Genomic DNA, 12,586 nt, shown 5'->3' with positions numbered 1-12,586 from the left:
CAAGATATTTTCACCTCTGCCTGTTCTGTTCTCTTGTACAGTATGTTACATACTGGTTACAGAGCTGGTTACTAATAATAATTTTATAGTCACATTATTACAGATGAGAGTAGTGCTCACATTTTAATAATGTATGTAACGTTTCCCTGTAAGTGTTTGTTTATTAAATGTATCAATATGTGAATTATGATTTAGTTTCTACCACAGATTAAAACAGCTTTGTTTTACTTATCTTGGTATCTTCACAGCTGGATGTTCATGATTTAGTAATGTGGTATATCAGAGTTTCATTTGGATTCAGATGTCGCATGTACTATATATATATATATATATATATATATACATATACTCTAAGCACACTCGTAAACTCAGGGGAAATGTTGAGGAGGACATGAAGATGTTTCGGACTCCTGTAAGTGGATTGTTCGTGCACTGGGCTTGCAACGTACCCAGATGACTTTTTAATAATCAAGAAAATCACACAGACTCATTTAATTTGGAGTTTTAACGAATCAGAGCAGTAGTAGTGCTCTTCAGTTTATTAAATGCTTTAAAAATTGAATAAGTGGTTGCAAGCCACTTTGGATTTCCGCTAATAGGCAGCCTGGGCGTTTCCAGTACCTTTTACAGGTTTAACAGCATTAGTACTTCAATACAGTAATACAAATGCCTATCATATGCTTGGCCTTCAGGCTATAAAATGCAAAACGCTAAACATTCAATATATATCACTCTCTTAAGACTAAAACATAATTTCTATACCTTATAGCAATGTAACAATATAAAAGAGACATACATTCAAAATAGTTCTTACCTTCCAAAATATATGGAAGTGTAGAATATAATATAATGTAAGGACAGGAAAAATAAGATTTGTCTTCAAAAGGCAGAGACTTCTAAATTCAAAACTGCAGACTACAAGTACATCTCACTTTGACTGCCAAAAAGAACCTTCCATATCTAGTACCACTCTGCTTGCAAGCAGATAAGGGCAAGGCTATTTTTCTGTAGGTTTTTTGTGTACTACAATTATTGAATACAATTTACACTTTAATTGTCTAATATTCCAACCTAACAGTTTCTGTTTTTTATTGCAGCAAAACATTTATATTCTTTAATTTAATGGATATTGTAATGTGTCAATTTTTTTTGTTTAGAGAAAAAAACAGAATTAATTAAATTGATTAAATTGTCGCTCCTGCTTTTACAGTCTATTTGTATTATAGTAGAGCCTTAAACAAACAAAAACACTTAGTTTAAGTATTATGTTTCTTATTGGATCAAACTACTTAAAACATGCCCTTGGAAATACTGGCAGGGATGGAGTTAAATTCTCCTCCCTGCCCAGGTTGATTGCATCAGGTGGGAGCAATCAATCAATTATTCAATTATCACCCAGCCACCTGGCATAAAAGGCGGTCTCGGCCTCCCGGGGGTGGGGGGAGTTCGGGGAGTTCTAGAAGGAGAGGAAGGTTTTTGGGGTTTGCTGGTTTTTGTTCATTTTTGTAATCCAGTGACGATAATACTCAGCCTGGAAGCCTTATTCTTGCACGTTTTATTTTGTGTCTTAGAAACCTGTTTTGTTTGGCCCTCGTGTCTGTTTATTTTGTGTTTTTTGTTGAATAAACGCTTTATTTTAGAACTTTTCAAAAAAAAAAAAAAAAACACCACACAAAATAAACAGGCACAAGGGCCAAACAAAACAGGTTTCTAAGACACAAAATAAACACAAAATGAAACTTACAAGAATAAGGCTTCCAGGCTGAGTATTACCGTCACTGGATTACAAAAATGAACAAAAACCAGCAAACCCCAAAAACCTTCCTCTCCTTCTAGAACTCTCCCCCTTACTGGAACGCTGAAGCCTCCTTTTATGCCAGGTGGCTGGGTGATAATTGAATAATTAATTGATTGATTGCTCCCACCTGAGGCAATCAACCTGGACAGGGAGGAGAATTTAACCCCATCCCTGCCAGTATTTCCAAGGGCAGAGCCCTGCTCTGTCACACACATTATTTCTCTTCAGTTTTGTCACTCTATTCTTAGATCAGAATACTTTTTTTTTTTTTATTTAAAATCTCTATCAATCAAATACAATCAAATAAGTCTTTTTAGTTTCAAATATCGTTCTGTCTAAAAAGGGTTACCCTTTTGTTTTTGCTAATTTGCAATACCTAGCCTCCGTGTTTAGCTCCCCCAGAGGCCTGCTTCTTTCAAGGTTACAGGCTTCCATGCGCAATAGTCTGACCGGCTTCCAAGATTGTATGTGCACTAATAACAAAGGCACATAGACAAGCTTTTTTCCTAACATTAACACTTTATTCAGTTTTCGTAGTTCAAATCATTGTAACCTGTTCATAATTTGCTGCAATATTATTTATGCTTGTTTTATATTCTTTAAAACACAGAACACATTATTATAATACTCTGAAAGTGTCACTTAGTACTGAGCTTTTTGGTTTTTAACTGTTATGTTCTTTCAACAACAATGATAATGTTATTTGCATAACAGTTTAACTTTAAATGAGTTTATAACATGTATTTCTAATTCAGTTACTTCAATATAACAGTTGCTCATAGAAATGGTAATATTATTTTATTAAGTCTGTTCCCTTTCTCTGTTCATACAAAATCCTGTTGAAGTAGGTGTTGACATCCTAGCCTTTTGCCAATTTTTTTGGTGTTGATTAATATGAGGCACTACTGTAAGCATTTTCTAATACTCCTACCTTCTGTTATCCAAAAGTAATGAAAGTAAAGTAATGAAATAAATTGGCTCATTTTTCTCATAAAACTGGAATATGTTAACAAGGCCTGATAAGAGCCTGCCAAGTTTGACTCCTTCCAGCAGGTGCTTTCATAGACTGCACACAACAGCTATCCATTTTTCTACTGAGTATACAGATCACTTTTGAAAGGAACATATACAGTATTACTATAATTACTGACAAAGCGTATATCATATTACTTCAATCAATACAGGCCAGTTTAAATCATCCAATCTATGTCTAATAAATTGGCACGTTCCCAGTAGGATTCGAACTCTGCGCCAGGCTCAGCTCGGACTGGTTCTGCGAATACCATGACAGGCCTGTGCATCCAATGTTTTACATCAGAGGTATGAAATACCAGGGTCTTTACTTGATACCTGCAAAAATTTAAATCTTGTTAGCTGGGCTACCATCTCTGCATTCTCATTCTCATCGTCAGTGGGCAAACACATTTTCACTGAATCTAGGTCCATCAAAGAACCGCACACCCTTGCAACCGATGCCTTCCATGCAAAAGGATCTAATGACTTGTAGCGCAAAAGGAACGCGCCAGAACCGTCTGTGACAATACGTTAACTATATATTATAATTCTGTTTTAATCCCTTTGACAAAAAAGCTTCCTAACATGGCGTCTTCACTCGAGGCCACTTATAATGTTTTTAGTCATTCTGCAATGTCTGTGCAGCAGTTCACAAAACAAAAATGTCTGTAAGGATTTTCTGAAACTGTTCTGCTTTCCTTCTGCAGACAGCTGGGATTGGATTTGGTTCCAAGGAAAGAGTTTAGTATGGTGGACCCGGATGAAATCAGTGTTACAGAGCTTTACAAACTGGTAAGTAGACAGTGCCCATTATCTCCTCTTGCCAGCGTGTGATAGGACTTCTAAACAGCTAATTTCCATGGTTACTCTATACTTGCCTAATTTAGAACTGAGCTTGATGTTCTTTTTCAGAACAAATGTATTATTTGTGTGAAAGTAAACAGGTTCCTTTCAGCTAACTGTTGTATTAACTTATCTAATGCTTTTGATTAACATAGAATAAAAAAAAAAACTACTAACCAATGCTTTAAAATGCCTCTTACTGTCTTTATTAACTTTAATTACTGGTCCCCCCCTTACTGTGCTTAGAATGTTTTTTGTTTAAAGTTCATTCAGGATGTGCAAATATGTATCAAACAATGGCAATAAAAAAAACAAAAAACTGCTGCATCCTGGGTCATTTGCAGTAGGTTAAATACTCTGACTGCTGCAAGCCAAAAGGAGTGAGTTTAAGCTACGCACACATGTGATTATGTATGGGGATGCTACAGCAACTTTTCATCTATAGTGCAGTTCATACATCCATACATCCATCCTTCTTCTATTCAATTTTCAAGGAGTAAAGTATCTGACAAAGTATTTCTATTTCAGATAGCTAAACAAAGGGGTTTTTTTTTTACCCTAAAAAAGGGTTTCTGCAATGGTGATAACCTGGACTGATAAAACAAATATGAAAAAGCCAATATTGCACATCCGATATGGATATGGCACATCTGTCAGTCTGTCTCGAGACTTTTTGGAGGGTAGTGTGTTGTCATGATTTCATAGTTAAAACAAAAACATGTTCAGGATGACTGCTTTGTATTGCATTTGTTATTTTTGAGCTTGGAATTTAGTTTTTCTTTCAAAATTGTAGTAAGAGACAAGGATAAACTGCTGAATAATTGAATTTTATCAAATTTTAATATATATTTTTTTGTTGACTTTTTCCTTTCTTAAAAACTTAAGCAACTGAACCCTGCTTAAAGGGCATTACTGCCTGGTAATTGACTGCTTTAGGAAGCCTACTATGTGGTCCACTACCAAGGTAATGCCTGACAATTAGGATTTCATTGCAATTTAGAAATTGACAAAGTGACTTAAAAAAAAAAAAAAAAAAAAAAATTATAAGCAGTTATAATTTAAAGATGCATTTACCTTTTCAATGTTTTGCCTGTAGCAGTTCTATCTGAATGTTTTGCCTGCAGCAGCTCTCCTGAATATTCTGCAGTCATCTGCTGTGTGGTAGTGCTCTGCAGTGGAGCTTCCTGACTGACGGATAAATGTTCTGAGGTTCCTAATGTGTTGAACATGCTCTCTCTCTGTAGATGGAACACCGACATCGAAAAAAAGAACCCACCGTCCCAGCTAGCACACACCACTTGTTTGTGCAGATGAAAAGCCTGATGAGCTCTAACCTCGGAGAAGAGCTGGAGGTCTTCTTTTCCCTATACGACAGCCGAGAGAACCGTCCAATAAGGTGAATTTTTGTTTATTTTTGTTCATATCAAAGATCTATACAGTGTACAGTCCCTGTGGAATGGAAAAAGCTCGAAGCACATTTAGTTTTACATTGAAGATGCATCATTTAAGAGGCAATATTGCACTGTAAGCATTTCCAGAAACCATTTCTGCCTGTGATTATTCCACACTTTCATATAATCCTTTCTTTTGAAAACACCATTAAAAGTGGCAGATTTGTTATGCAAATCTATTTCAGACAAATTATATGTTATTTTGTTTGTTTATGTCTTTTTGCAGACATGTATTCTATTAAACAAGGTTTTCATTTTTTAAACAAAATTAAAATTGTTAAAATTGCAGGTGAAAGTTGAAACCACTATATATTGTATGATGAGTGGGCTATATCTCGAAAGGTATTTTATCATTCTGTACATTTAATACTTAATTTTTGCATTATTTATGGTAAAACTGCTCTTCTCCAGAGAGGTGCCAATTTCAAATTTTGTCAATATGATGGGGTAGTAAGTGACTTTTCTTGTGGTGCCTCCAAACTCACAGGCTCTTCATAGTGCTTGAATTGGTACAGGACTGTAGCATCAAAAGTGTCAGTTTAAACAAAAGGAAAATCTTAATTGAATTTTCTCTTGGCATTTTGAAGTTTACTTTGAAATACATGATAGTCCAAAGTCTAATGCTTCAACATGTATTAGTGATGCATAAAGGAGGTTCAATCATGGCACAGCAAGGGTACTGTGGTGATCAAGTTATTTGATGTTTTTTTCATAATCAGGATTTAATTATTTTAAAAGAAACTGGGAACAGTTCAGTAAATGGAATGTCATTTTGAAATGACATTGGGATTTTTTAAAAATAAAAACAGGAAAAAACAGCCAAAAAATAAAAAAAAGTTACTGCTACACCTGTCATGTGACAGGAAGGAAGCTGAGGCAAGGGAGGAAATAATCACTTATCCTTGTATTTCTTGTAGTTTGCTAACATAAGGTTGAAAGGAATAACCATATTGTGCAGTAAAGTTAGTAGAGACAGTGTCAATATGTTGAGTAGGTGTCTATTAGAATGCAGTATATGGTCTGAACAGTGTGCTTAATGAGGATGGTTGATTTGTTTATCCACAGCTGTTGTGGGAGGGAAATTAAAGAATTAGTGGATGGTGTGTGGAGAAGGTTGTCAGCTCTTGGTGTCTCTAGTGTATTTCAGAAGTGGAAAAATGGGCGAACAGCATGAGCACTGCTGAAGAATATGCCAAGCTTTGTTGTGCACTGAAACATATGGAGACTTTGAAACCGCACACTCCATGCACATAGTTGTAGATGTTTCATGCTTGTTACTGTTCTCTGTGTGTGCCAACACGAATTGTGTACTGTATATGCTGTAAAGCTCAATGCATCGTTGTAAACAGTTCAGCTTGTTCACTGTGACTAAAAGCTGAAGTAATGAAATGAAGAACAGCCATTGGAAGTGTTCTTGTCTGCCCTTCAGTGAAACCTTGTTTAAATTTTGTAAAACAGTGAATAGACCCCATGCTACTCTAGATCCTTCTTTATAAGCTAGGGATTCCAAATGGCTCTGATTTTATAACAAGTCTCGCTATATTTTCCTCTGCCACTATCCTCTGCTTCTTTGAACTATTTGTACGGTTTTCAAATTTTAATTATCTGTAGCTGTTTTACAGTGTTGTCCATGCTTAAAGACAGCTGTGGGTGTCTATAGACGGGGATCATTATGGCAATGTAAAATGCAGTTTTAAAATAGATATGTGTGTGTCTGTGTGTGTATGTGTCTGTACTGGGATCTTAAAGCACAGTATTTCAGGTTGTTTAAATACTGCTTTTTAAAATTTACTGTATGGTTCACGTTAATAATTTAAAATACGTTTTCTTTGTTTTTATATATAATAATATAAACACTGGTATTTAAGGTCTGGAGGATGGTTTATTATCACCTAACTTTATTTTAGAATTTCTTCTGAAGAAAATGTAATTAATATGCTTCTCGACATGGGCTCCCGAGTGGCGCATCCAGTAAAAGCACTCGCTAGAGTGCAGGATGCGCTCTATAGCCTGGACGTCGCCGGTTCGAGTCCAGGCTATTCCACAGCTGACCGTGGACAGGAGCTCCCAGTGGGCATCGCTCAATTGGCCGAGCGTCGTCCGGGGGGAGGGAGGGTTAGGTCGGCCAGGGTGTCCTCGGCTCACCGCGACCCCTGTAGTCTGGCCGGGCGCCTGCGGGCTTGCCTGTAATCTGCCCAGAGCTGCGTTGTCCTCCGACGCTGTAGCTCTGAGGTGGCTGCACGGTGAGTCTGCAGAGTGTAAAGAAGTGGGCGACGGGCGGCTGACGGCACGCGCTTCGGAGGACAGCGTGTGTTCATCTTCGCCCCTCCTGAGTCAGCGCAGGGGTGGTAACGGTGAGCTGAGCCTAAAAATAATTGGGCATTTCAAATTGGGGAGAAAATAATAAAAACTAATTGGCAACGACTAAATTAAACAAATAAATAAATAAATAAATAAAGAAATAATATGCTTCTCGACAGTTGAAAAGAACATACTGTATGTGCCTCGAATATGGCATAAAAATGAAGGCCATGGTCAGGTGCTTTGCACTGTCTGACCATGTATTTTTTACATACAATTACCCATTTATACAGTTGGGTTTTTACTGGAGCAATCTAGGTAAAGTACCTTGCTCAAGGGTACAGCAGCAGTGTCCCCCAGCTGGGATTGAACCCACAACCCTCCGGTCAAGAGTCCAGAGCCCTAACCACTACTCCACACTGAGTATCTTTTGTTTTGTTTGATAACAAATGTTTTCAAACAGATGGATTTATTACGTGTTTGCTGAGAACACACCTGGTGGCAGGCACTATTATAGAAGACTATATTCCTGTCTGCACTGCTAAATTGAATCCAGGACTGGTCTGCTGTTAATTCTACTAGTGTTTGGTCGTAACTAAACCAAGGATAAGGTGTATTTCAGTTAGCGAGTTCTTTTATAAGGGAGCATGTTGCAGAATGCACCTTGACAGACTGACCAGAGATTGCCTGTGCAGACCCCATTTAAAATGTCTTCATTAGTGAGCAAAAATTAATAAATCAAAATGTTTGAATGTGTCTGCTCTTTTGATAATGCGTCTGTGCAGCTATCAAATGCATAATTATGGTTGAGGGTGTTTCCGATTTCCTAAAAAAAAGATTCTTGTAATATTTATTTACAGTCAATAAAATAGAAGATATGGATTTGCCCAAGAGTGTAAAACATGTCACTGAACCTTTTTACCCTTAATGTTGTTTTAATCCCACCAGTGTCACATGTCTGTCAGCTTTTGAGCCTGGTCACCTAGTTGCTGTCTATGTCATGACATTGCTGAATGATTGGTGACACAAGGGATCTCAGACTAATCAATACAAGTAAAGTTCTAAAACGTTGTCAAGCAAACTCACTTTTAAGCTCGAATGCAGTATTTTATCTGCACTTTTAGTTGAACTTCACAATATAACAGAACAGACACTAGATTACAGACCAGGCCTTCTGTTCTTCCAAATGTATCATTTTCTTTGCAAGATATTGTATTTCAGAGTAAAATATACTGTTCTACAGCCAGTCATAAAGGCATTCGTTTATTGTTCTAAATGGTTTCTTTCTTGCCCTGGTCTGAATGCTTGTCATGTAACATAATTATGTGAGGGCATAAATGGTAAAACATTCCTTTTGAATTTGCCTCAGCTTTGTTTAATGGCTTGTGACAAATGCTACTGTAGTTTGCCGCTGCAGAGTTTGATCTCATCTTGTTTCCACTAATGATTTGTTTTGGGAGGCCATACAAGCAGAACTGTAAATCCCTTGTCTGTTATTTTCTCTTTCTTCCAGCTCCTCGTGGCTTTATAGGTACACAGGACTTCTGCATGCTAACTTTTATATAGGTTTATTTTCCTTGTGGGTGGGTGCAACCTAATTGTAATCCAAAGGTTCTCTATGATTTTATTTAGCCTTTTGGCATGAAGCCAGCGTTCCCCAAATACATCATTTTTGATATTTGTCTGGGATTGAGTGACACCAGCTGGAGTCTCAATTGAGCTAAAAACTGTGTGATTTAACAATAAGAATGGAGGGTATTTTTTAATATTGAGTCCGTCAGCATTTCAATTTGGAGAGGCAACTGTGGAACAATAACTGGGGAAAAATGCTTATTGTAAACCAGTATTTTACATGTATCATGTAAGCACGTGGAAAAAACTGTATTTCTACCAACAGAAATATGTAAAACTCCAGACCTCAATAAGATGTATTTAATTTATCTAAAAGGCGGTGGATCTTAATATAGGGGACTGTGAAAGTCAACATATCTAACAGTGTATTCGAGTCTCCTTTAGTGTATTTTTATCTTTTAAAGAAAGTAAAATGCCAAGTGTGTTCCTGTTTTTAATATTTAAACAGTGGCAGTATTTAGACCCAGCACTGTTTAGATCCATTGAATAGACCTCAATGCCTATTACTACTGCTTCCCCTGTGAGCCACTGATCCCGCCACAGAGTAGAGTTCATGCCTGTCTGTATGGAAGAATAATGCTCTTGATAACGCTAATGCTTCCAAGAGTCAACATATAATGAGGTGGTAATTTGTAATTGATGGAGGTAGCCTGTGCTGTGCTGGTCTTGCCCCCCTTACTGAAAGCAACACTGTGTGATAATACACAGAGATGTAATGACAATCTGTGTGTTTTCAATAGCTCTGTCATTGCCATACACATCTCTCCTTCATGTAACACAATTGAGGTTTGATTTATGAGTCATTTACAGAGGAATGAATGCATGCATTACTGGATAGTACTGCACTGTTGATACAGTCTGTAATGGCTGCTCTAAATCAACAGTGGGCCTTCTTTCTGAACAGAATCAGTGCTTTAACATCTTTTCTACAGTATCTCTTTAGAAATTTGTGATGGCATATTTTCTGGTCAGTTGGGTTACCAAATACAAAGTGGTGAATCTTAGTTTTATAAAACTTCAATAATAAAAAAAATATATATATTTATTATATTTACTGATGCACAATGAAAACGCAACAGTCTACGTTTTACATCAATAGCTCATTAGGCACATACATGTTATTTGCATACACACATGTTATTTGCATTTTAAATAGTGAGCAGATAGGTTTGTTGATTGTTTAAGTAGTATTGTTACTTGGGATAACAAAATACTGAGCTCAAGTCGTGATTTCATAAAAATGCCAGGTGCTCAGTGTTTGTTATACAGTATTTGAGTTGAGTTAAAATTACCAGAATGAGTTGATTTAAGAATCTGTATAAATAGTCTTTTGAAAAGATATGATTTTAATAAACGCAAGAACAGTGAAAGATACGACTTGAGTAATGAAGATCGCCTGGTTGCTATCTGCATGATTGAAGGTGGCCTGTCTGTGAGAGAAGTTGCCTGGAAAATGAGATGTTCTGCTTCAACAATCAGCAGACTAGTCCAGAGAGAAACCAGGAAACTGGCTTTGTGAGGGACAGGCCACGTCCTGGAAGGACCATTATGTTGACTGTTGCTTTGTTTGAGCCAACCGGTACAGCGTTGGAAGTGTGATGATGTGGGGAGGAATCTCCTTTAACACAAGAAAGCTTTTGGTGCAGATTGAGGACAACCTTACTGCTCAGCGATACATTGACGAAGTCCTTGAGGCAACAGTTTTTCCATTCCTGCAAGCCAATCCGGAAGTGTCGATTTTCCAGCACGACAATGCAAGACCGCACAGCACTAGGTTTACAATTGGACGACTTCAAGAAAACAATGTCATAGTCTTGCCGTGGCCAGCTTTTTCTCCTGACCTGAGTCCAATAGAACATCTGTCGGACCAAATTGCCAATGCTATCCACAGGAGACGACCGTGACCAGCCAACTTTCGCCAGCTGGCTGCAGCTGCATAGGAAGAGTGGTGGAACATCCCACAGCAGTCTATCCAGAGGCTGATCAGGTCTATGCGTCGATGGTCATTTTGGAATGCAGGGTCTGTCTCAATAAATTGCAGATTGACTAGAGGGAGAGCAAATATGACCATTTATGCGCATTTGTGAAGGGTCCTCTGTTCTGCTCTGCTTGGTTGCTTGGCGGGATGGGAGAATCTCAGAGATAACAGATGTAAAGGAATGTTTGTGAGGCTTGGAAACTTGCCATGTACAGGTATAGTGAGGAAGGGTCATAAATGACTTCATTAAAAGGGTGTGTTTTGGAATCTACAAAACTGAAGTGAATGCATTGTCTGGTGCTCAGTTCTGTCAATCTCACTGCAGCCCAGAGTGACGCGACTATGTTCAATACAATTGTCTATTCTACGCTGTACCAATAAACATATATAATTGACAAAACTAATACTGTTTATCAGTTTAATTATTTCTTACAGTTGCGTTTCTTTTGTGCATTAGTATATAATGTTCTAATCGGGAAATAATACATGTTCGGGAAATGTAAATGGACATTGCTGCATCTCCATTTGCATGTTAATAATACAGGTAGGTAATTTAATAACAAGCAAATACACAGTCAGGTTTACTTTAATAACCAAAATAAATACATTAAAAATGGTGCTCAACAAAAAAGCTAACACAAAGGTTTAGCAATAGCTGTACACGGTGCTTCAGCTAATTGGATGCACAAATTCAAACATGCAGTGTTAATTAGTATTTGACATGTGTGATGCTGCCTGATACTCGGGTATTTGCTGCAACTGGCTCAATCGGTTCTGTCGGGAACACTGCAAGGCAAAAAGATGCTATTGTTCCAGTGATGATACATTACAGGTTTAGTCCACAAGTGTGAAAGTCACAAAACTGGAGTATCACTGTGTTCTGCAGTGAGCAGAGCAATCACAGCAGGGGAAAAAAAAAAAAAAAAAAAAAAAAACTCTGCCTTCAGGCAATGCTCTTGCTTTTACTGGGATGAACTCAGAAGCTCAGTACATTTCGATCAATCAGCCTTTTTAGTACAGTATCTGCAAGAACTGAGGTTACTGGTACAAATTCCTTTCTGTTTTAATATTATCCTCAATGACGGGGGAACGCAATAAAGCCACTTAGTGTTTTGCACATTTAGCATTTATTAATTTGACTTAAAATACTCACTAGAGGGTAATACCCATATTGATTCCAAAAATATGAGTCTAGTTTTAAAGTGACATGCATAAATTATCACCCTTTTGAAATATCAATATACACGGTATGTAATTTGTAGGAAATAATTTGTAGCACATGTATTACCCTTTGACCTGCGAGTCATATGTTGATTTGTGCTCTCATGTAAGGATACAATAAATATGAAAAATTGCATACAGTGTTATGCTTGTCAGTTACAATAATAATTACATTTGTCACCAATCAAATTATGTACTGGAGCTCAGTAAATTCAGTTAAGCATTGTAGAGGAGCTCTAATGGGAAAATATCCAATGGAACTTTGTATCTGAACCTTTGTTTTATGTATTAGAACAACCTTTGTTTTATGTGTTATGTTGTTTTAGAACAACATAATTCTACTTTCCC

At 37.2% G+C, this 12,586-nt stretch overlaps 1 protein-coding gene across 12 annotated transcripts in view; it reads left to right on the top strand.

The window, feature by feature from the left end:
- Positions 1–12,586, top strand: part of LOC131697410 (dedicator of cytokinesis protein 4-like) — a 99,873-nt gene that overhangs the window by 30,448 nt on the left and 56,839 nt on the right. For all 12 annotated transcript variants that reach the window (XM_058985794.1, XM_058985787.1, XM_058985790.1 and 9 more), the window contains exons 7-8: positions 3,520–3,604; positions 4,900–5,051. In XM_058985794.1, the coding sequence (XP_058841777.1) occupies positions 3,520–3,604; positions 4,900–5,051 (237 nt within the window). The remainder of the gene's footprint in view (positions 1–3,519; positions 3,605–4,899; positions 5,052–12,586) is intronic.

The sequence above is a fragment of the Acipenser ruthenus genome, chromosome 14, assembly GCF_902713425.1.
Source record: "Acipenser ruthenus chromosome 14, fAciRut3.2 maternal haplotype, whole genome shotgun sequence".
NCBI classification, from domain to species: domain Eukaryota; kingdom Metazoa; phylum Chordata; class Actinopteri; order Acipenseriformes; family Acipenseridae; genus Acipenser; species Acipenser ruthenus.
The sequence above is the reverse complement of the archived record's forward strand: the minus strand, read 5'-3'. Positions and strand labels throughout refer to the sequence as shown.